Below are 24,427 nucleotides of genomic sequence, written 5' to 3'. Positions count from 1 at the left end.
TCAGGGTCTTAGATCTGAGGACTAAAGTTTATCAGCTCTAAAATGTCATCAAAATCAGGCACCTGGGCAGCGAGGTAATCTTTCCCCACTTTTCCACACAGAACCTGCGCGGTCCATTGCTGCCACGCAGTGAAGCGAAGCCCTCGTATGGAATGCTTGATGTTCCCGTCACAAACTCAATCGGTGGAGAAAAAGAGGGACCAGAATTAGTGTGAAAAACAAACACATTTCAGTTAAAGTCTCTTTATTTATTATTTTGTCTGAAAAGTGAATCTCATTATAAATTCCTTACAAATTATTCAAAGATTTTGGATTACAGTCAAACTTCAGATTATCAGAGAATCTTTCGATTCTTAAAACAGAAATATTTGTTGGGGCATATTTCTTATATGTCCAAAATACATCACTCCATGAACATTAAAAATAAACTTTCTTTACTTTTTGAATAAAATTATCTATATAAATATTCTAGTATACTAATATTTAGCTTGGCATCTTGTGCATTCCCATGTACAAACTAGCCTACCTGCAAGAGTCTTAATCTCTGCTCATTGTTGAACCGCTCCACTGCAGCCCAGAACCACCGGATCACAATGTGGTTGTCATGGTAACCTGAAAACGACACACCGGGTTGTATCATTATAAAATGGGTCCATATACATATGTCATATTAAAGTTCCATGCTTTTCAGTACCGGAGACTTCCCAGTTGTTCTCACCAAGTTAAAATCCAAAACTACAAATATGGTTCAGTGTATGCAGGAACATATGGTTCCATATGTATGCAATTACATATGCAACCAGAAAAAAGCAGAAATTGACAGATGGAACTGAAAGAAAGGAAGGAGACTAGATAAAGAGGAAACACACAAGGAAGGAGTGAAAAAAGAGAAAGAACAGCTGAAGCTGGATCATGGATGGAACTAAATTTTATTCGCCTTAATCATAGCAAAACTCAACTCGTTATTTGGTCAAAACCTTCCACTAAAAAACCAGACTCGATACCTGGTTCTCTAGCTCCGTTTTGCCGGATTTCAGCCAGGAATTGTGGTTTTATCTGTGATAGCTGTTTACAATTCCACAAACAAGTTAGTTCTGTTGTTAAATCAAGTTTCTATCACTTACGAATTTTAACAAAGATAAAATCAGATTTTTTTTTAAGGATTTTGAAGGAAATATCATGCCTTCATTACATCTAGTTTGGATTATTCTCATTTGTATGTAAAGGGATGGATGAATCACTGATACAGCGTCTTCAAGTGATCCAGAATGTAGCAGCTCGGCTTCTTAAAGAAGCATGACCACAAAAGTTCAATATTGGCCTCTTTACACTATCTGCCTGTTCCATATCAAATAGATTTTAAGACTCCTTTAACTACTTATAAAGTTTTAAACAGGTTAGGTATTCCTTATTTTCAGGACCTTTTGATTCCATGTCCAGAACTTTAAGATCACACAATCAGCTGCTACTGAAAGTCTCTCGGACTCGTCTTATGAGAAAAGGAAATCGGGTTTTCTCCTTTGCTGCTCCTGTTCTATGGAATAATCTACCTTTCCCGATTAGATCTGCCCACACAGCCTGGGTAATCTTAAATCGCTTCTTAAAACTCATTTTTATTCTTTGTCATTTAATTGAGGCCTGATAAGCGGTTCATTGCGGATCAGGCAATGGACTGATACGCTACATTGTAGCTCTTCTGTTGTGGTGTTTTTATTTTAGTTACTAATTATTACTCTTATTATTTTAATATGTTTTTTCTGGGATTTTCTGATCCTTATCTACTGATTGAATGATCAATTTTTGTTCAGAATTTGGTGCAGTTTTAAACGCGTTTTTAAAGTGCTATATTAATAAATTTGACATAGAAACAATTAAGGAATGAAAAGAGGAAAATGGAAAACACTTATTTATGAGGGAGTCACAGAAAAAAATTACGGGACAACTGAAGAAGTGAAAGAAGTACAAGACAGAGGAAGAAAAAGTGATGACAGGTAATTAAGAAAATATACAAGAAAGGAAGGACACAAGGAATAAAGGAAAGAAGGAAGAATAGGAAATAAAGTCTGTAAATTTCCATACTGTAATTTCTTATTATTTGATCCAGAAGTGCAAAAAATCTAAATCTAAAGCCATAATCTTCCAGACTGTGTTTCAGCTAGAAGGAGGATAAGCCACTCTCATTTCTAAGAAAACATTTAACATTTTTCAGAGATTACTTTACTGATCCCTGTGTACCTCCTCTGTATTCAGTATTGCTCCTCCAGTCTGATAAGTCAATCTCAGCAGTGCCAGCAATGACCAGCTCCAGCTCCCTGGCATCAAACACAGAAACCAACCTGGCATCCACCACCTGAAGAAAAAAATGTGTTGTAAAGGTAATAAATGTCCTGTAAGATTGTAATGTATCTAACAAACCGTTTTGCTTTTACGGAGCTGACACAACCCCACCTCATAAAAACCTCTGACCAGGCTTTCAGTCTGCTGGACGACTCCTCGCTCTATCCTCCACTTCACCATCCGGTCGATGTACTCTTTCTTGTTCTTCTCTGAGACAGGGATGTTCCCTCCACCAGGTTTCAGCTCCCGTTCCGTGATCTACAAAAAGCATGTTTAGCTCAAAGCTAAATCAGTGTTTGAGTCTGAAAGTCAGACAGAGAGATGTAATAATGCTTTAGCCACTTTCAAAAGCAGAATCCACAAGCTCAGTGGAGCTCAGTTTGAGAAGAAAGGGTGCACTGATAAATTGGCCCCCAGTTTCCTTAATTTTGGGAGATCAGCAATCAACCGTTGTTTTCAATTGGAATTGGCAGGTCTGGCTTTTTAAAGATAAAAAGCCGGCATTCAGATCTGGAAACCTGCACCCCAATTGGAAACATCAGCAGTAAAGTTAAGATTGGAGAAGACAAGAGTATTCACCAAATTTACTCATTGAATTTTCACTCTGACAGGTTAAATGTGACTTATCCTCCAGTGTGTCTAATGTGTTTTTTTTTACTAATGTGATATACTACAGAACAATATATTTTTTTATTAACTCAAACACAAAATATATCTTAATATGCATTAATGCACGCAGCGGAAACAGTTTTAGCAAGACTGCAGAAGCTACAGTTTTATCTCTTGTCTTGAGGGTAAAGCCAATCATCGCCAAGAAAATTGAATGGCAGTCTTGGATTGGCAGCTTTGCAAACCCCATCCAATAGTTTGACAAGCAGCATTGCACCTGTAGGTTCTTCATCTTTCCAAGCTGCATTTTATTTTGAGCATCTAGCAAATAATCTACAAACAGCTAATTTGTAGTCTGCAAATAATATGGAGTCACATTACACAGAAGAAAATATTTATGATGGGGTTCTGTGGTGGTGCAGGGGTAAAGGGTCACAGTCACAGTTTTGAGAAGCTCTATGTCTTATTACCTACTTTTCTGTCTAACTGCTCTCAAATAGACTATCTGAGCCAAAAAGCATTAAAAGCAGTATACTTGTGACCAAAAACTTTATTTTATTATTTTCTAATTGATCACTTGTTAGCAAGACAGCAGTAAGTATTTCAACATGTCTGCAATCTCAGAGTCTGACCTGTCCAAACACTTCCTCATTGACAGTAAAGGTGAGGTCAAGCATGTCTTCTATATCATTGTCTTTCATCCACTGGAGAGACTGATGGAACTCCTCATCCAGATATTCAAGGTCACTCAGATCGCAGGGACTGGAGAAAGGAAAAGACAAACAATGAATGACTGCACTCGTGAGATTTTCGGGCTTCCAGTGAGCGTAGCCTTACAATAAAGAAACTGTAAACGTATAAAATGCATATCGATGAATGCTTTTTTTTAATGTTAGGGTTAATTCTGGGTAAACATACATGCGCAGAAGGCCTTTATAGAAGGGTCTGGTGAAGAAGGCATCCAGCAGATACTGATGAATCAGAGCCAGACCCAGAATGCGGCCACTGAAACGGAACCTGTGGCATAAAAACAAATGGATATTTGGCCTCATGACGAATGAACCCAAACCTGAGGGATATCAGTGTGAATGTTTCCAATGTCTCTGTAACTGACGCTGCACTGTCTGATAATTTTGCTGTTATCTTTGAAAGCACAATCAACATTGACTCATTTAGCCAAAAGGCTACTATCAAAACATTCTTTCACAGACAACACAGCAGAAACATTTCATCAAATCTACTCTTTGCCCATAATCTTTACTGACATACATAACATCAGCTACAGTGATGTAGAGGAGTTGGTAGATAATTTCCTTTCTAAAATTTCAGGTATCATTGATTTCATTGCCTCCACTAAAGTGAAGATTGTGTCTGATAGGAACAAGTCTCAGTGGAGAAATGCACAGTTCGATCTGCAAGACAACAATGCCTTGGTGCCGAATGCAAATGGTGTAAAATTGAACTTCCCGTTCATTATGAAATCTACAAAGAAATACTGTGTAGCTATCACTCAACACTAAAACATGCAAGCGAAACGTTCTTGGCAGAATTCATAAACAAAAATATTACCGATACTTGAGCTTTACTTGCAACAGTTGACAGGATGACTGCACCATCTGAACTGCAATCAATGCAACATTCAAGCAATTTGCCAACTTCTCTGAAGAGAACATTTTTAAAAAAATCATAGGTTTAATCTGCACATCCACACTAAATCGAGAACTAATGCTGTGCCCAAACAAAACAAATGCAGAAATAAAATGACTCAAGTTCAAAAATGTATCTATGAAAGCTGAGAAGAAATTAGAAATCAGTTAAGCTCAAGTTCCTGCTATATGGGTATCCAAGCTTTCTTTGAAAAAGTTCCGCCTATCATTACAAATGATCTGATCCTAATTAAAATGATTAGAAACTGTTTAACTCTTCACTGTGCAGAGATGACTTTTAACTCAATGATCCTCTCCCAGCTACTGTCTGTTCTCAGATTTGTCAAACTATACTGAAACCATTAGCAAGTCTCTATAATCAGCTTTTAAATATTTTACATCAAAAGCCAATCAGATTTGGGATCTGCAGTTTGGAACTCACTTCCTGTTGATTCAAAGTCTGTAACCAGTTTTAGTACGTTAAAAAAACAAACAAAACTCTGGTTATATCGAAAACAAAACTTTATCTATGTGTAATGTTTTATGATTCACTGTTTGTTTGTAGATGTTGTCAACATTATGTTGTGCTATTTTAAATTAGCACTTTGATTTTTAAAGGTACTTTTTAAAAGTCCATCTAGGGACAATTAGCTGTTGCACTATGATGCAAACATGGGGCTGCCGTTTTGTTCAGTTTGTCTATGTCTATGTGTATCTGTCCCTACCAAATAAACTTAAATAAATAATAGTAATCTTGTCACTCTCGTCAGGCGTTTTACCCCAGGCTTTGCAAACAGTAGGTGTCAAATCACAGACAAAAACAAACAGGCCAAGCTCCAACCTCCCATTTATCAGCAAAGCTATTGAAAAGTCTGTGTTTAAATAGTTAAATAGTTTCCTAACAATAACCAACCGCTTTGATGTCTCTCAGTCTGGTTTCTGGGCTCACCACACTACTGAGACTGCCTTTGAAAAATGGGTTCAATATGAACTATGGACAATGGAAGAACCACAGTGCTTCTGCAGCTTTTGATACTGTTCACCATGACATATTACTGGAATGGCTGGAGAGTTGGGTCGGATTCTCCAACCCAACCAGTATGCAACTGGTATCCAACTGGTATGAATCTTATAAAAAGAACAGGGATTTCTTTGTTTTTCCACTTCTCACCCAAGCTGACAGAAGTCACATTTCAAGGATTACAAGACCATTGTAATCATTGGTCTTGGCAGCATCTAGAGAAACTCATCCATGTGTTTAGATTTAGTTGCATCAATTACTGCAACAGTGTTTTCTCAGGTCTTCAGCTGCAGCTGATCCAGAACGCTGCTGCTCCCGTTCTCACTAAAACCAGGAAGATAAACAACTAAAACAACTCACCAGTTTTAAAGTCCCTCCACTGCCTCCCTGTAGCTCAGAGAGTAGACTTTAAGATATTGCTAGTTTAGAAATCACTGAACAGCTTAGCAGCACAATACAGTAAAGCTCTGCTGTTGTATCAACCTTCCAGACTGTTCAGTTCTGGGGATGCAGAACTGAGCAGACTAGTACCAGAAGCAAACATGGAGAAGCAGCATTCAGCTTCTATGCACTGCAAATCTGGAACAAACTTCTACAAAATTGAAAAACAGCAAAAACATAAAATCTAGACTAAACACCCGCTTGTTTGGAGTTACTTTTGAAAGAAAAATGAAACTTTAATCAATGCAATGACAGCAAAATGTAATGTTTCAATTGCTGACTGTCTCTTCTATGACTTTGTGTTTTTATAATGTAAAGCACGTTGAAATACCTTGTTACTGACCGTTCTATACAAATAACATTTGATTTGATTTGAAAGTGACCTCTTAGCTGTCTACTAAAAAAAGGCCAATGATGCCCAGATTACAATGATTAAATTCCAAGACAACATCAGATGTAAATAATTATGGTACAAGTAATAAATTATGCAGTTTTACTACAAGTTGGCCCAGTCTGTTGGAAGAAAATGTTCTTTGACTGGACTGAGCCAATAAAATTGTAGAATGGCACCGCCACCTTGAGCAGTCTTTGTCTAGAAGTCAGGTGAAGAAGTAGCTGGAGAGACTGAACCAGAACAAGGCTGCAGATCAGCTTGTGAAAGCAAAATGCTTGCCCTGCAGTCTGCTCATTTCTCTGGAGTTGAAGATGCCATCATATATCTGCTTCAACATGTAAGCAGGCAGCACTGTGAGAATTATGTTCTTTAATTTCTCCAGTGCATTTAACACAATTCAGTCTGATTGGCTCTGTCAGAAACTCCACAAAAAACAGGTGGAGACCTCAACAGTCACCTGGATTAATTAATGTCTACCTGATAAACAAAACACAAATCATGACTGAAGGGTCGTGTTTCTGACCAGGCGGCGAGAGGCACAGCAGCACCACAAGGGTCTATACTCTCGCCATTTCTTTTCACTCTGTAGACCTCAGACTTTTCCAATCTTCTATGTAAGATTAAAATGGGGCATCAGAGCTAGCATTGGACCATGGAACCATTCCTCCAGGCTGCTGAAATTCGCAGAACTTCTGATAACTCTCAGACATGCATCAGTTATATTATGGTACATTCATTTTAATACAATTTGTGTTTTTGTGTTTGTGTCAATTATTACCATTCATGATGATTGTCTACAAAGGCCGACATGGGGCTGATCTGCACGGTGTAGGTGTCATTGGCTGAATATTCAAACAGACCATAATATGGGTTGAACAATTCCCTGGAAACCAGGAAGAAGAACTCCCTAGAAGGCCCGCTGTAGTCCAAGCTGTAACAAACACACACACACACAGATTAATGCTTAAACCTCTTCTCCTGCACTTTTTTTTCCAAGATTGGTTTCCACCTCAGTTACTCACCCCTCCTCCCCAACAAAACTGACGTAAAACTTGCTGCGCTGCAGATCCTTCCGGGAATAGCACATGATCTGGTTGAAAGCATCTTCTAAGAGATGGTCCCGACGGATAGTCACTCTTTACATGCACAAAAATGAACATGAAACCCAAACTATAAGCCCAAATGAAGTGAGGATGTATAACAAGATCCACACAGATATAAATTCAGCTCACTTTAGCTTTCCAGGGCCTTGTCCATAGCCTTTAGTTTCCAGTTTTCTGTAGAAGTTGCGAAGTTTTGCCTCAAAGTCTCTCTTATAAGGAGCTGGGGCTCTAGCATTGGCTCGCTGAGTTCCTACAGTGAGACAGGAAGAGGGACTGATGGGTAGTTTCAGGAAAATTTTTTTTTTGTATTCGCTAATATTTCAGTAAGATACCTGGTGAGTTCTGTGGGGAGGAAACAGGGGATCCCCGAGGTGACTGGCAGTAGCTGGGGAGAAGTAAGGCATGAGGAGGGACATAGGACATCACTTCATCTTCAAACAGACTGCAAGGGGAGACAGAAAGAAAGACTTAAAGTACTGAGGCAATACAACAGAGGAATTTAATTATTTGAATTTCTTTCTTAGACAGATACCCAGTTCCTCCATTATTATTATTATTATTATTATTATTATTATTATTATTATTATTATTATCGTCACAGTTCTGATTACAGACACTCTCAGTGAGTGCTGGTTGGAGACATCCTCAAAGGAACCACAGGTGGCAGAAAAAAAAGGCCAAAATTGGGATTGCCAAATCAGGCTTTTACAGACCAGTAATGAAAGGTTGACCAGAAAAGTACAATCAATGCATCAGTAATATGCTGGCGGAGTTGAAAAATCCCTGCGGTACATCAGGATATTTTCCCTTCTTCTCATGTAAAATAATTTCAGCACATTTAAAGCCAATGCATTATTACATTGTAATTGATGTATACTATTATTACATTCTGATATTAGTCTGGCTCCTCATTATGCCCGTGATGAGGCAGCTCAGCAGGCAATAGACTCCTGCTATCAATTCAAGCTATTACTGGATTATTGTTGCCCAGAAGGGTTGCATGAAGCAAAGAGTTCTATCAATGTCTGATAAGCATTATGTGGTAAGTAGGATCATATTTGGGGACCAGATTTGGATCACGAATCTCGTTCATCCCTTCATGCGCGTCACTAATTAGATGATGAGGCATTTGGCTATTGAGGCAGGCTTGTCCGCAAGCCTGCCGAAGCATAAAGCTTCTGGCAGACCTATCAAACAATCTGCTTTCCGGCTTGAAATGTGGCCGTCACGGATCATCGTAGTGCTGCACAAGATGAGTATAATCATCACGAGCCCCACTGCCCCACACAATTTCATGGCACCGCAGCCATGGGGGATGTGGAAAACACACGATACCTTCACGCAGCAACTCCGGGTAAACTATTTACACTCACCCAATCAACCGCCTCACCGTGCTCACCTTGAGCCCGGGTGCGCAACTGTGCCCCATAACCGTCCCATAACAGGCTACCCCCCCCTCCACCGATTCAAGTCTAACCAATTTCGGCTAAAAGAGGACCCGGGACGGTGTTGGGTTCAGCGCAAGTAATGCACACAGCACTACAGCGACGGTAAAATCAAGCTGTGGCACCCCCTAACTAGGTGCCACTGAGGCTCCAAGGAAGCCCGGAAGAACAGTGTGTCACCACGATGTTGGCCCTGCTCCCAACCGCACCGGCATCCCCTCTGTTGAGCCAGCGGGATGATCCTGGCTTATGACCGAGACTACCAGAGTTGGCTGGTCAGGCACAACTCTTCCTGGGCTGGTTGATTTGGCTGGAAAACCGTTACCAGCGGGACCACGCGGAGGTACAACCATGTAACTACTGCTCCTCGACCTGGGGGGCAACAAGCCCACTGTCACCCCCATTTTGTGACTGAGGACCCTCAGAAGGCAAATCCCTTCAGAGAGTCATAGTTACTCCCGCCGTTTACCCGTGCTTCATTGAATTTATTTACTTTGACATTCAGAGCACTGGGCATCATTTGGAGAATGATAACAATTAGGCAGGGATGGAAACACATAGACAGACAATGGGGATAGAACAGCAGAGAAGTCTCACCTCAGCAGCATGACAAGGTCCGCATCTCCTGACAGTCGGGCCAGTCCTGACACGCCATCTGTGCGGATCAGCTGGACCTTCTCCCTGATACCAAATCAAACATTCTATCAACAGGGATTTCTCCTTTTTAATTTGCATTTTCTAATTTTATATATATCTATATATAGATATCTATATATAGATACATAAAAAAAAAGAAATAAATTCCCTTCTCACCCACCGTGGGTGGTTCTTATCCTCTGAGCCTCTACCAGAGGCCTGGGAGCTTGAGGGTCCTGCAGTATCTTGGCTGTGCCAAGGACTGCTGCACATTTCTGGACTGAGATGTCTGATGTTGTTCCTGGGATCTGTTGTAGCCATTGCTCCAGTTTGGGGGTTACTGCCCGAGGGCCCCGATGACCACAGGCACCACTGTGGTCTTCACCTTCCAGCCCCTCTCCAGTTCCTCCCTGAGGCCCTGGTATTTCTCCAGTTTCCTCGTTGCTGGCTTTTTCTCCATTACCATTCTGTCTGTTCGATCTGGAAGTCCCACAGGATCTTAGCTCTGGCGTTCTCCACCACCTTTGGGGGTGTTTCCCACTTTGATCTCGGGGTTTCCAGTCCATATTCTGCACAGATGTTTCTGTACACTATGCCTGCCACTTGGTTATGTCGCTCCATGTACGCTTTCCCTGCCAGTATCTTGCACCCTGCTGTGATGTGCTGGACTGTCTCAGGGGCCTCCTTGCACAACCTACACCTTGGGTCTTGTCTGGTGTGGTAGATCTGGGCCTCTATTGCCCAGATCTATATATACCCATATATAGACAAGGTCCATATATATATGGATAGATAGATAGATCTATCTATCTATCTATCTATCTATCTATCTATCTATCTATCTATCTATCTATCTATCTATCTATCTATCTATCTATCTATCTATCTATCTATCTATCTATCTATCTATCTATCTATAGATAGATATATCTATCTATAGATATATATATTATTTTAAGAAATATATGAATTTCTAAATTAAAAGTACTTTAGTTTATTTTGAGTTATCTCTAATATGTCTTGGTATTTTACTAATACAGTTAGAGCACAAACTGTGAAAAGTCAACTACTTTGTACATTTCAACAAAAGAATTTGGAGGAAAATGGAGGAAGATTGCAAACTTGAGATAACATCTCAGATATTTTGAAGAACGTGAAAATATGGAAGCAGCACCTCAAGACATCAGCCAGGGCACAAATTGGTCTTCCAAATGGAGAATGTCCTTCAGCATACAAATTAGCAACATACTACATTCATGCACACCCCAATGGTGGCAAGCTACATCGTCGCCACTGCTCCCTTGGGGCAGTCTGACAGTCTGCCATGAGCTCACACTGTGACATATTACATTGAATTTAAAAAGGAAAGAAACTGATGCAAAACATCGTAACCATGAAAGAAGACATGTTGGTATACCTGAGTATATGGTTTCGGCTGAAGTCCGGCTGCCTCTCCTGCAAAATCTCAAAGATGTTTGGTTGTCGAAGAAAAGCCACAATCTTGTCATTATAAGCTAAATGAGATAAGAAACAAGCTGGTCAGTTTTATTTGTTTAATTAAAGAAATATACAAAGATTAAAAAGTTAAAAACGTGGTACCTGACATGTCGCAACCTGAATTATGGACTGACTAACTGTTTCTGAAGATAATGTTATGTTTTAGTTAATACTAATGTAGGTATTGATTTCTGTGGATGGAAGAAGTTACCTGTTTGGGTTAAAAGTTTCGACTTAAAGCTGACAGAAATTATTTGGATGTTTTAAGTGGTGTCATATTTATTTTTCTTAATTTACATTATTAATTACAGCTTACATTATGCTTAAATTCGGCATTTTATTTCAACATATATTTCCTAATAGTTGTCCAAATGGTTTTACTCACACTTGTTCTTTTGTTTGAGGTGCTGCCAACAAATACCAGCTGGAGGAGGAAGCCTGGAACATACTTTTTTTTTCTAAAAGACCGTAGGGGGCGGGGACTTTGTTTTTTAAAGTTGATTTTAATTCTTGAATTTTGTCACTCAAATATTGACTTATTATCATTGTTTGTGCTAAGCTCGAGCTAGTTTTGCTTCATTTATTTCATAGGATGTTTTAGGTAATTTTGCATTTGTTAGCTCCTTTGTTATGTTGTGCCTCCCTCATGTGGTGGATTTAAGTTACTCCACTCCTACGTAAGCAGCAGCCTTTAGTTCTTTGTTTGCAGGTCAGTTTTGTTTGTTCATTTAGTGTTTGGTCTACGTCAGGTAAGTTGGGCCCAAAACAGTTATTTCTCATTTGACTTATTTTTTGATGAAACTTGATGTTTTGTTAACCAATTATTAAATTGACATTTTTGGCCATATTGAACAACTTTTGTCCTTGTTTAAGTGGTCCCTGACAACATCACTAAAAATAATTGAAAGCTGGTCCCATATTCTCAAAGAATCCTAGGGCTAAAGTAGTTGATGGGTAAAATGGAATGAATATTTAATTAATTTATGTTGTTCCATCAGATTAAGGTTGGGCTCACACTGTGGTCTGAAGAGACAATTTAGATTTTTTTTTTTATTTATTTTTTTTTTGTAATGACGGTTCACAGTTCCAAATATATGCAACCTATATGTGTTCGCCAGTGAGAATGGGCAATCGCCCTAAAAATATCCTGCATGCGAAGCAGAGGGCACAATAACATCAGCGTTCTCAGTGTTTGTGGAAGTAAACCTGGATTCTAACGGTGGAGTATAACTTACACATTTGAAGTTCTTGTCCGACCGGAGCCAGCATATTAACAACTTAATTCTCATTATAGTCCATTATACTTGTTTTTCTTCTCGCTTGCTTCTATCAGGACGCAGAATAGGGACATTTGTCGAGTATCACTGACATTCAGGTTAGATGAATGCGACCTGGTCGTTAGGTCACATTCGAATAGGATATATATCGGATACCTAAGTATCCTGATCGCATTAAAAAAGAATCCGACTTGTGGTGTTCAGACTGTTATGAAAAGATTGGATAAACGTCAAAAAAAGAAAAAAAAAATCTGAATTTTGTTATTCAGGCTGCAGTGTGAACGCAGTCTAATATTTCATCCAGATCTCATCGGAACCCAACTTTTTGTAAAATGACACTATGAGTAGTGACGTAATTTTTAGAATTTCTGGAATTTCAAGATTTTTCTTAGAATTTAGACTCTAAGATTATAATTAGTTACAAACATTTCAAAGAGTTTCTAATACAAAAAAACATTAGGAGCAGTGAGGAGGAATTTTAGTGAGCCTAAGAGTGTCTTAAGCCGGGAAGACTGACTGAAAAGATAACCTACTTCAAAAAGAAGAAATATGAAAGCTTTTTAGTAAGAATTTCTCACAAAGCCTGGATTTTAACTGTCTGAGTGAATGTGTGCTTGTCTGTCTGTATTATACTGACCCACAGGGACAACCTCTTGGCACTGCCCCCTGCTGGCTGAGGTGAAGGTACTTGAAGGTCGTGGCAATACTGGAGGACCAGGGTGATGCGTTTCTTCACCCACCTGTATAGAGAGCAGGACATACAAAAAACAATGAGACATAGACAAAATATTAATCTGACTCCACAACATGATATAACAAATAAATATTCAGGCAATTTCGCCCATCATCTACATCTCTTAATGCTAGGGTGCCTGTTTCTTTTTCAAACTGTTGTATAAAAAGATTGCTGCCCTTAAACACTGTTCTTCTCTCCTTAACAAGGGAAGTATTAAACTGTGTTTCCATTATAAATGTGCTTAAAACTTTTTCAATTTTCTTCTAATGTAGAATTTTATTTTTCCACAATTATGGTGATTCCATTACATAAGAAAAGCAATTAAAGGTTTGTGCATGCAACAAGTCATTAAAAGACATGTTACATCTTGGACTTCACACTCCTATTGTCCAGTGGTAACATCCAGCTGTTGGTCAAGTGACACACGTGACTGTAACAACGTTTCCATTCCAGTTTTACAAGATAAATAAATTTTATTGTGGCCAAAAACACAACTCATCCTACCACCAAAACTTTTTATTGGCAACTGAGCTTTTCTGTAATAGATGCGAGCAAATTGATTTTCAAAATACTAAATTGCATAATTATATGGTCAATGAAAACAGAGTTAGTGACTATATTTCTGCATCACTTAGGGTCTAACTCTAACTCTAGTCTTAAACCAAGAGAGTAGATGGGTAGCTTGGTTTTGCACTTTATTAGTCATTAGAGGATATCCATTTCTTATGAACGAGTTTCTACAAACATATCCTGGCTGTGAATTGTGTGAAATGATATTTGGCTAGTTTGATTGGTACAGATATGATGAGCTCGCAGTCAATCGTCTTCATTTGCTTTGCTTGTATGTGTCAGTTGCATAATCAGCTCAAAACCTCATGAGCTCTTGTTATCTGATGTCAAAGAACAGTGAAAATGTGAAGTTTCTTCAGTCTTACCAGTTGCCTTGGACTGACCTCTCCAGCACTGTGACTACGTTGTCGAGTCAGATGTTGGCGGTGAGATAGAAGGCTTGGACGAGAGTTCTGAACAGGTAGCCGAGGGTCAATGAAGGTGGTAGCACGGCAGTTATGATCCACAAAGAAAGGCTAAATGTGAACAAAATGTCATAAATTTCAGTTGTTGAGATCTGTAACTGTTAAGACAAAGTGACTAATTGTTTCTCAGCCAGACCTTGCCACTGTGGTCATGCTTCATCTCCCAGCCTCTGGGCAGCTCTAGCTGTTTATTCGCAAACATGTTGAGAAAAGCCACCAGGTCACGGTTGTGCTGGTAGCGCTCAAAGTGGTGTGCATCTCTGCGAACCTTACTGATCATATGCTTCAGACATGTGTTTGTGGTAAACATGCGATAGGCACTCTGAGTTCACAGGGAGAAGAAGAGGAACAATCAGAGAAATTAATGATCAGTGTACAGTTATTAGTAAAATTAATGTTTGGTAAAGTATAAGATACTGTGACAGTGCCTGGAATTCAAAGTCAACCCTATACATTTAAATACAGTTTACTTTATAAAAAGGTTGTATATTTGATATTAAACATTTTCTGCTATAGGTCAATTGGGAAAATTATTTTTTACATGGAAAATGCAAAATGAACATTTTATTTACATTCTTTAAAGGAGCAGCACTGTGTTATTCATGCACATAGTGCCATTTTATAGGATTGTCAACTAAATATGTTAACTTCAGTTATTATAAAAATGCTATATTTTTATCAATATAACTTCAATAAATTTGACGTTATAATTTAACCCGCTGAAATTGGGCCTCTGTCTCTTTAAAAACTCTTGTGAAACTCCATCTTCAGAAAATCATCACAGCATCGATGCTTCTATTAACACTTAACATTTTTAAGTTGCACTGAGAAGTTTGTACAATGAGCTCAGCAGATGAGCAGCTCCACCAGGTGTTTGCTAATTGCTGCTGGGTAGTCTTAAGGAGCTGAGTATTAGAGCTGCTCTGTGATGCAAAAGCTTGGACACTGCAGCTCAAAGGAGGAGTTGTGTCTCGAAGGCAGCAATAGCTCCACCCAGGCATTTGCACAGTTGCCAGGTAAATTAAATTCCATGCAAACATGCATGGAAGAATCAAAGCACCAAGCCAGGTATGTTTTTTATGAAGGAGTAACATTATAACATGATGTACAGCTCATAAAGTAGATTTTACATACAGTTAGGGCCAGAAATATTTGGACAGTAACACAATATTTGTGAGTTGGGCTCTGCATGCCACTGCATTGGATTTGAAATGAAACCTCTACAACAGAATTCAAGTGCAGATTGTAACGTTTAATTTAAGGGTTGAACAAAAATATCTTATAGAAAATGTAGGAATTGTACACATTTGTTTATAAACACTCCACATTTTAGGAGCTCAAAAGTAATTGGACATATAAACATAACCCAAACAAAAAAGTTTTTTCTCAATATTTTGTTGCGAATCCTTTGGAGGCAATCACTGCCTTAAGTCTGGAACCCATGGACATCACCAAACGCTGGGTTTCCTCCTTAATGCTTTGCCAGGCCTTTACAGCCGCAGCCTTCAGGTCTTGCTTGTTAGTGGGTCTTTCCGTCTGAAGTCTGGATTTGAGCAAGTGAAATGCATGCTCAATTGGGTTAAGATCTGGTGAATATATATAATATTCCACCTTTTTGCTCTCATGAACTCCTGGGTAGCTTTGGCTGTATGCTTGGGGTCATTATCCATCTGTACTGTGAAGCGCCGTCCGATCAACTTTGCAGCATTTGGCTGAATCTGGGCTGACAGTATATCCCGGTACACTTCACAATTCATCCGGCTACTCTTGTCTGCTGTTATGTCATCAATAAACACAAGTGACCAGTGCCATTGAAAGCCATGCATGCCCATGCCATCACGTTGCCTCCACCATGTTTTACAGAGGATGTGGTGTGCCTTGGATCATGTGCCGTTCCCTTTCTTCTCCAAACTTTTTCTTCCCATCATTCTGGTACAGGTTGATCTTTGTCTCATCTGTCCATAGAATACTTTCCAGAACTGGGCTGGCTTCTTGAGGTGTTTTTGGGCAAATTTAACTCTGGTCTGTCTACTTTTGGAATTGATGAATGGTTTGCATCTACATGTGAACCCTTTGTATTTGCTTTCATGGAGTCTTCTCTTTACTGTTGACTTAGAGACAGATACACCTACCCTGAGAGTGTTCTGGACCTCAGTTGATGTTGTGAACTGGTCCTTCTTCACCAAAGGAAGTATGCGGCGATCATCCACCACCGTTGTCTTCCGTGGACGCCCAGGCCTTTTTGAGTTCCCAAGCTCACCAGTCAATTCCTTTTTCCTCAGAATGTACCAGACTGTTGATTTTGCTACTCCAAGCATGTCTGCTATCTCTGTGATAGATTTTTTCCTTTTTTTCAGTCTCAGGATGTTCTGCTTCACGTCAATTAAGAGCTCCTTTGACCGCATGTTGTCTGGTCACAGCAACAGCTTCCAAATGCAAAACCACACACCTGGAAATAACCCCAGACCTTTTAACTACTTACTTGATTACAGGTTAACGAGGGAAAGGCCTTTTGAGTTACTTGCAGCCTTTGGAGTCCATTGTCCAATTACTTTTGGTCCCTTGAAAAGAGGAGGCTCTGCATTACAGAGCTATGATTCCTAAACCCTTTCTCCGATTTGGATGTGGAAACTCTCATATTGCAGCTGGGAGTGTGCACTTTCAGCCCATATTATATATAAATTGTATTTCTGAACATATTTTTGTCAACAGCTAAAATAACAAAACCTGTGTCACTGTCCAAATATTTCTGGCCCTAACTGTAATACTTCTCTTATAAAAAATTCTGACTTTGGTCATGTGTTTTGGATTTTCTTCCAAAAGCTTCTCACATCAGTTTACTGGAATTTTGACTGATTCATCTTGATAGAACTGGCGGTTACCTCGCCACCTTGCCGCAGTGAACTTCACTTCTTCTCTGGAACTGGGATCAGGACTTTGTGATGGCCTCTCCAAAACATTAAGCTTGTTGCCCCTCAGCTATTTTGTAACTCATTTGGTGATATGTTGAGGATCATTGTCTATTTGGAAAAGACAACTGTGACCAAACTAACTTTGTGCCAATGTCTCATGGTGTTGCTTTAATATTTCCACAACACATTGTTTCCAAGTCATCTATTTTTTGGAGGTGATCAGTCTCCTTCTCTTAGATGGGCAATCTTTTACTTAGAAGCATTTTATGAATTACTGACTGTAACAGGATATATACCTGAGATGACTAGACCAGTTTGTATTGCAAAGTACTTTTGAGTAGTGTACATACAGGGTTGGAATGCAACACAGTGAAGAAGTCAGGACTGGTGAGGAACTTGGCGGTGGGGGATTGCAGCAGCAAGGAGATGCGAGACCTGGAACTGGCCTGAGCCACACCGTTTTCCCTCCGGAGTTCTGAAAGGCAAATGAGAAACGTGAGAAACAAAGAAAGCAGACGGGGGGGGGGGGGTAACAAAGCCTCTTTTTCTCATTTTGTCATGTTGTAACCATAAACTGAATCCACAGTAAAATACAGTCAGGTTTCCTGCTCTTTCAAGTGGGAAAAAAGATCTGTTGTTTTAATCTTTTTTTTTTTTTTTTTTTTTTTTTTTTTTAATTAAACAAACAAAACCCTTAGAAAATGGTCTGTGTAAATGAAGAACCACCTCTTACAAGTGTTTTGGGATGGATTTTATTTTTACTCCCTCACAGTCTGTCTACACTCGATTTCTGTCCTATCACGCTACTCTGAAAAGTCCCAGATTATTGAGGACTTGATTTGCAACAGGTGGGTCAGTCAATGATTAGGTAAGGATCACCTGTTGGAGCCTTCTTTAGTTTTCCTGGTACAAATGACTCAAAGTGTTCTGGAGAGAAATTTTGAGGACACAGATTCAGTTCTTGGGAAGACATTTTCCACACCAGCCTGGCACTGCCCTCTTTCATGTGGGAAATTATCCAGATTCGCCTCATTTCTTTTTTTCTTTTCTTTCTTTTTAAATTACAGCCAGTAGTGTCACAGTGTGGCATTATCGAAAATTATACCAGTCAAGCGCAGGATGATAAACAACTACTCAGGTAAAGTTAGCCTTCCTGTGTTTATACTGTAAATTCCAGAATAGAATGGATCATTATGCGTCATCAACCCATCGCGTGACAAAATGGCGACCGCCATGGGTGAAAAACATAACAAAAGATATATATATTTGAAGTAGTTATGAGTTTTGGCACATCATACACTGCATTTTTTAGTTCATTGGAAAATTACAACATATGTAGAGTAACATGTTCAATTAATCCAACATTTTCTTTACACTGTTGTCCCTCGTGGGGTCAGAGGCGAACGTTTCGGTTGAGAGGCGGGGTCACCCTGGACAGGTCACCAGTCTGTCGCAAGGCAATAATCCTAGATCCCTTTAACATATATTTACATATTTTTTAAATGCTCAATATTAAGATTTTTTTTCCCACAATGATAAATTAAAATTATTCTTATTAGTGAAATTATAGTCAAACAAAAAACATGCAATTAAGAATCATCTCAAGTAATCAATTTAAAGTGCATTGCCACAAATGTCAATGAATTATGAAAATAAAATATTTCATTATCAAGTCTTTGAACAAACAGGAGCAGAGGGAGAGGAAAAAGATAGGAAAAAATATGTAAATATACTACACAATATGAAATTTAACCAAAAGTGCAGGTACATTTTGTTTAACAGTTTGTAGTAAGATGGGGGGAGAAATGACAGTTAGACCAGGGGACAGAGGAAAGTAACACCGAGCAGGGGGTGGGGCTGGCGCGCACAATACGGGATATTTTTGGACCACCGCGAGAAGGAGGGTAAAACGGGTAGTTTTCCAGCCAAAACAGGAGACTTGAAAGGTATAGACTGTACAGAAATACACCTCATCATTCATATTTGAAACTTTTAATGCAGTTATTTTCCTTACAATTCCCAAATGTGTTCTAGTTTGTGCAGATTAAAAACATGCATTGTGCTTATAACATAACAAAAGGTAGTAAGTTGAGTGGTGTACTTTAACGGCAGAGTATGGCTGGAGTGCTACCTGGAACAGATGGATGCATATCAGTCTCATCCCCAAGCAGCTCACTGGCTGGCTGCTCCTCCTGTCTGCTGTCATTTGTTATCGTCCTTCGGATACGATACCTGCAGATGTGCAAGTCAATACAAAATACTAGCTACACATCTTGTAAGGGTGGAAAGATTAATAGATTTTTAAAATCCTTGTGGCATTGACTTTCATGTTTCCTGTGACTTCATGACCCGGTTGACTTCATTTTTGCTTCTAATGAAGTAAGAATTTTAGTTGCCAGCAATGAGTGGTGATCGATCAATCAGAACAAACCAGAAACCTTAGAATGAGAACAAACTCCTAAGTTTTTTATTTTCACTGGAACTCTGTGAACATGATGACGACCACATATGGAACTGAAACTGTTGGTGCTGACCTGCGGTTGAGCTGTTCCATCTGCTGTATGGAGCTGGACCTCTGTAGAGTCTGTGGGGCTGGGGGAGCAGTAGGACGCTGCCATGTTGTTGTTCTGTTCACATGATCCACATAAAAGATGCGACCATGACTGTCAATGCGAGCCTCCCAATCTGAATTAGGAAGATAGTGAGAAAGGTTGCAGACTGATAAACACAAATCACTTAGAATGTAACAAATGAATTAATGTAAAGGAAAATGTCATAGTCAAACTTCAGCAAACACTTAAGAAAATGGAACTTAGAGCAAACAAATACACTTTTTATACCCCTGTTTCTGTTGAAACATTACATTTTATTTCTGCTCATTGTACCTTAATGAACAGAAATTAGGGTACAATTTCTGTCTCGTTACAGAAAGTAGTAATGAGATCTACTCATTTTAGTTGACCTGTTTTATTTTATTAAGCTAAAATAAAACAACTTCAATGTTAATTCAATGTTTCTGCCTAGCTATATTTCAACAATGATCCATATTTTGCTAGCCGGGGTAATGTCTTCCCACATATTTATTCTGTTCTTGCTTTTTTCCTACTTAATTGTTTCAGGTCATTTTAAATCAATGTATAATTAGACAAAGATCCACTGATCATACTAAAGCTGTTTCAAATTATGGGTTTTCCTCTGTGAAAACTGTAATTGCCCTCAAGAACAGAGCCAAAACAAAGTCATGAGATGTACCAGCATAGAATAACTAATAAGCAATTTGAAAATTGCGCTTCTCCAAAGAACCACAACGTATTAATACTATTTCTGCTGCAGTTCATAACTTCTGCCAGAAAGTGGCCAGTTTGTCATTCTGAGCAGCAGTCAGAAATGGAGTCAACTTGTCAACCTGCAATGAAGCTCAACTTATGAGTATTCAACTCATAAGTTGAATACTCATTAACTTATGAGTATTCCTGTATATTTTATGTAGGATATGCAAACACCTACTAGGAGGCAGAGGCTCATCTACTCTCTGATAGCGGCTGATGTCATGGCGGACAGAGGGAAGGGACCGAACAGACTGATGACTGTTGACCTGAGCTGTGGCACCTGCATTAAACATACAACATCTGGATCAATTGCTAATCTAAAACATATCATTTTAGCTGCTGATAAATTTTAAGAGTACTATTATACAGTTCAGTAATATATTGGATACATTACATAAAACACGGTGTCATGACAGTGACATTGAATCATACCCAACTTTTCCTGTTCGATGTCAATTAGAATTACATCAATAGTTTTTTGCTAGATGTCAGAATAATGAGAAAATAATTTCATTACTTATGTCATTTTCAGAAGTTGACTAACTGAGCTAAAAGAGGTTCTAATTTTACTCTTTCTACAAGGAATTATCTCCTTGTACTCTGGCTTCCCCCACACTAGAAAAAATGACTGAGGTTAATTGGTCTCTCTGAATTGCTGTCCAGATTTCCCTGTGATGGAATGGCAACCTGTCTAGGGTGTAACCCGCTTCTCACCTGATGACCCATGGAATAGTCAAAAGGTCCCCCGTGCGACCTTTCAAGATCATTGGAAAAGGAGGATTTGGACAGTCTAAATCTAAAATAACTGCAACAGACTGGCGACCTGCCCTGCCTCTCGCCCGGAAAGTAGCTGGAGATAGGCACCAGCAACTCCCAACCCCACTAGGGACAAGAATGAACAGAAAATGGATGGATGGATGGAAATCTAAAATAAAATAGCTTCATGACTCTGTAGGCTTATATATCTACTATTACTATTATTGGGGGTTTTATGGGTGTTTACAATGTGTAGTTCAGAGTATTGGTAAAGGATGTGGGTTTAGGTTTTACTGCATCACTTACTGCAGAGAAGTGATTCTTCTCTGCAGTAATAAGCATCACTTTCTCTGATTTTAATAAGGCTCTGCTCTCTAACTATTCCTCCCTGATTTTTGTGTCACTGGCATGGACAAATGCCATGCAGGAGTTTGCTCAGAACATTTATCCTAAAGGAAACTTGCAGCAAAAGAAGTAATGGTGAATAAACTGGAATAAGACTGGAAATTTCACATATACTAATATACTCAACACTGTTCCTTCAGTGTAAAATGATTAGACAATATTCAGCTGCAATATGCATATTATCATCAACATTGATATTGTGTCAGTTATGATTGAAACCCTTATATTGATTCAACATGCAAGTCATCGACCACTTTCAATATTATTTTAATGTCAAGCTTCAACGTTAATTCAATGTTTCTGCCTAACTATATTTCAACGATGATCCATATTTTGATAGCTGGGATATTGTCTTCCCACAGATTTATTCTGTTCTTGTTTTTTTTCCCATTTAACTGTTTCAGGTCATTTTAAATCAATGTATAATTTGAAAAAGATCCACTGATCATACTAAAGCTGTTCCCACAGAGTGAAACTCATAATTTCCCTCAAGAACAGAGGCAAAACAACGTCACTAGATGTACCAGCATAGAATAACTAATAAGCAATTTGGAAGCTTTTTCCTCCAAAGAACCAAAATGAGAAGTTGAATCCACAAATTGGGAAAACATGGAACACAGGAGAATCTTCCCAGAACTAGCCAAAATCTAGTTCCAGGCAAATCAGGTTCCAGTCCCCTCTACACCTAATTCCAAAAGAATACTCTCCAACAGTCAGGCCTAGGAAATGGGCCTTGTGAGGAGCCGTTGGAAAGAGCCTGATCTTTCCATGCTTCATGCATGTACCCTATTGGGGTTGGTACAGTTATGTGTGGGAGTTTCAGAAAGGGGCCTCTTTTAGAGGTCCCGGACCAGACTCCTGTGCCTACTTCAAACAGTTTACTTACAAAGTATTTCTTTCCATCTTGTTTTTGTCTTTATGCTGACCTTGAGACTTGACGACCCAACTTGCTCTTGCCAATATATCTGTTAGTTGTTGCTATTCTTCCTCCATCCTAATGTAGATGTGATCAACTGCCAGGTGCTAGACTTGAGTTTCTTGCTGGGGGGGCTCAGTACATGTCAACTTGGCGTAGACTTGTTCATCAGACACTGGAACGATTGCTGCGCCAACAGAGTAGACTCTTTATAAGGGATGATGACCATCCACTCTGAAACTTGAACCTGACGGGTGGTGCTTGGGTCGGAGGGCATTCTCACTCTGTGGGCCAGGCCTCCTGGGACTTGCAGCACCCTGTCGCGAAAGGTAGACTCAGCTGTTACCCAGTATAGGGCCAACTTTTCTTTGGATCTTGGGGTATTACTCCCTCATGCGTCTATTTTGGTGGTGTAGTACTACAGATCTGATTTGCACACTCCACTCTCTTGTGGTACATCTGGTAGGTCGACTGTAGGGACGGTGGCATCATTGATGACCTCCAACACCGGATGTGGCCAGGTAGTTAACTCCCAGGAGCCTTTCTATCCCCCTTCTATTGCGCGTTCCTTGGTGTCATCCGGGAGCATCTTCAATTCCTGGTGGGTGACGGCTAACCCATTTTCTGCAACAGCCTGGGTGGTGTTTCCTGGCAGATCAAGTGACCTCAGTCCTTGCACACTCACCACTGCCCATCTCATCCCTTTGTTGTTGGCGGCAATAAGTCCCCGTTTGAGTCCCAGCCAGAGTTTTTTTCCAGTAGGCTTCAATGTAATCACCTTTCTTGTAGGCTTCCACCAAAACTAGGGGCACCACGCAGTATGGGAGATTATAGCCATTTATCATGGGAGATTATAGCCATTTATCATGACTATATCCCCACTAGTCTCTTTGCTGTTGGTGACCCTCGGAAATTTTGCATCTTGTTGATAACCTTGTCTGGCTGTGGTTATCAGGTCAACTCTAAACTTGCAATTGTGGATCTTGTATCTGTTGTTGGTGAACACTATCAGGCCATCACCCTCAATGTCCCAGGGCTTTCCAATCAGGCAATAAACTAAGTCCTGGCTGCATTCCAAGGCAGAGAGTGCCTGACCGTAGGGTGCCAACTCCCGGGACATCCTTCAGATGCCTGACTTCTGAGTTACCTTTCTGGGTTTGGTGGTCTCCCACAGCTTCCTCCAGATAGGGGTGCCGACGGTTTTCTCTCTGTGCTTTGGGCCACTGGAGGGAACCCACTCCCTGGGTCCTGCTGAGGCAACCACTTTTTGACTGCTTCCTCCAGCTGCTGCTCAGTTAACAGGTGAAGGGGTGCTCCTTCGTTGTTCTCTCTAGGGGAGTTTTCCTGGTCCTGGGATGGACCCGGTCGATCTTGGTTCTCCCTGTCGCCGTCTTCAGTCAGGTCTATTAGGGGCACCAGTTCCAGGTCACCTTGGGGTGTTCAGGGTCTGCTAGGGAGCCAGGATGGGGCCTCTGCCACATCCGAGTCCTCACGATCCGTCCTTATCTCTGATGTTCGCTTTTGCTCTTCGTGCTTCTTATATGCAAAGAGCAACTGCAGAGCCCCGTTGCACTCAGTATAGCCCGGTGCTCTTCTGGCCAAGGGATAGACTAAGATCCCATCTATCCCAGATGCCAAGGTGGCTGTCTTCACTACGTTATCATACTTCGCAGAAGGGCTGTTGATAACACGTATCCTGACTGGAGTCCAGTTCTCAAGGAGGTCAGCCATCTACACCAGGCCATGTCTTGATTTCTATCTTTTTGGTAACCTCCCCGGGCATTGAACGACTCCCAGTCGGTGGCCATCCTTGAATCTGGAACAGTAGTAGGTGCCTGGGTCTCTTAATATGACTTTCATTGACGTGCTTAGGTTGGTCTCATTTTCGTTGAAGTGACACTTGAAAAAGATGCTTCGGTTTATTGCCATCCAG

General features: G+C 39.9%; 1 protein-coding gene across 4 annotated transcripts in view; it reads right to left on the bottom strand.

Moving 5' to 3' along the window:
* The window catches only part of hecw2b (HECT, C2 and WW domain containing E3 ubiquitin protein ligase 2b), a 57,716-nt gene that overhangs the window by 7,521 nt on the left and 25,768 nt on the right, over positions 1-24,427 (bottom strand). For 2 of the 4 annotated variants that reach the window (XM_055026055.1, XM_055026057.1), the window contains 19 exons: positions 20,596-20,697; positions 19,623-19,773; positions 19,220-19,320; positions 17,439-17,563; positions 14,313-14,498; positions 14,078-14,227; positions 13,044-13,146; positions 11,050-11,146; positions 9,594-9,677; positions 7,884-7,993; positions 7,681-7,801; positions 7,471-7,584; positions 7,227-7,379; positions 3,865-3,963; positions 3,579-3,708; positions 2,449-2,595; positions 2,236-2,350; positions 527-612; positions 63-175 (listed from right to left, as the gene is read on the bottom strand). In XM_055026055.1, the coding sequence (XP_054882030.1) occupies positions 63-175; positions 527-612; positions 2,236-2,350; positions 2,449-2,595; positions 3,579-3,708; positions 3,865-3,963; positions 7,227-7,379; positions 7,471-7,584; positions 7,681-7,801; positions 7,884-7,993; positions 9,594-9,677; positions 11,050-11,146; positions 13,044-13,146; positions 14,078-14,227; positions 14,313-14,498; positions 17,439-17,563; positions 19,220-19,320; positions 19,623-19,773; positions 20,596-20,697 (2,287 nt within the window). The remainder of the gene's footprint in view (positions 1-62; positions 176-526; positions 613-2,235; positions 2,351-2,448; positions 2,596-3,578; positions 3,709-3,864; positions 3,964-7,226; positions 7,380-7,470; positions 7,585-7,680; positions 7,802-7,883; positions 7,994-9,593; positions 9,678-11,049; positions 11,147-13,043; positions 13,147-14,077; positions 14,228-14,312; positions 14,499-17,438; positions 17,564-19,219; positions 19,321-19,622; positions 19,774-20,595; positions 20,698-24,427) is intronic. The other 2 variants (XM_055026056.1, XM_055026058.1) reach the window with 2 other exon arrangements.

The sequence above is a fragment of the Poeciliopsis prolifica genome, unplaced genomic scaffold (assembly GCF_027474105.1).
Source record: "Poeciliopsis prolifica strain line A6 unplaced genomic scaffold, Auburn_PproV2 SCAFFOLD172, whole genome shotgun sequence".
In the NCBI taxonomy this organism is placed as follows: domain Eukaryota; kingdom Metazoa; phylum Chordata; class Actinopteri; order Cyprinodontiformes; family Poeciliidae; genus Poeciliopsis; species Poeciliopsis prolifica.
The sequence above is the reverse complement of the archived record's forward strand: the minus strand, read 5'-3'. Positions and strand labels throughout refer to the sequence as shown.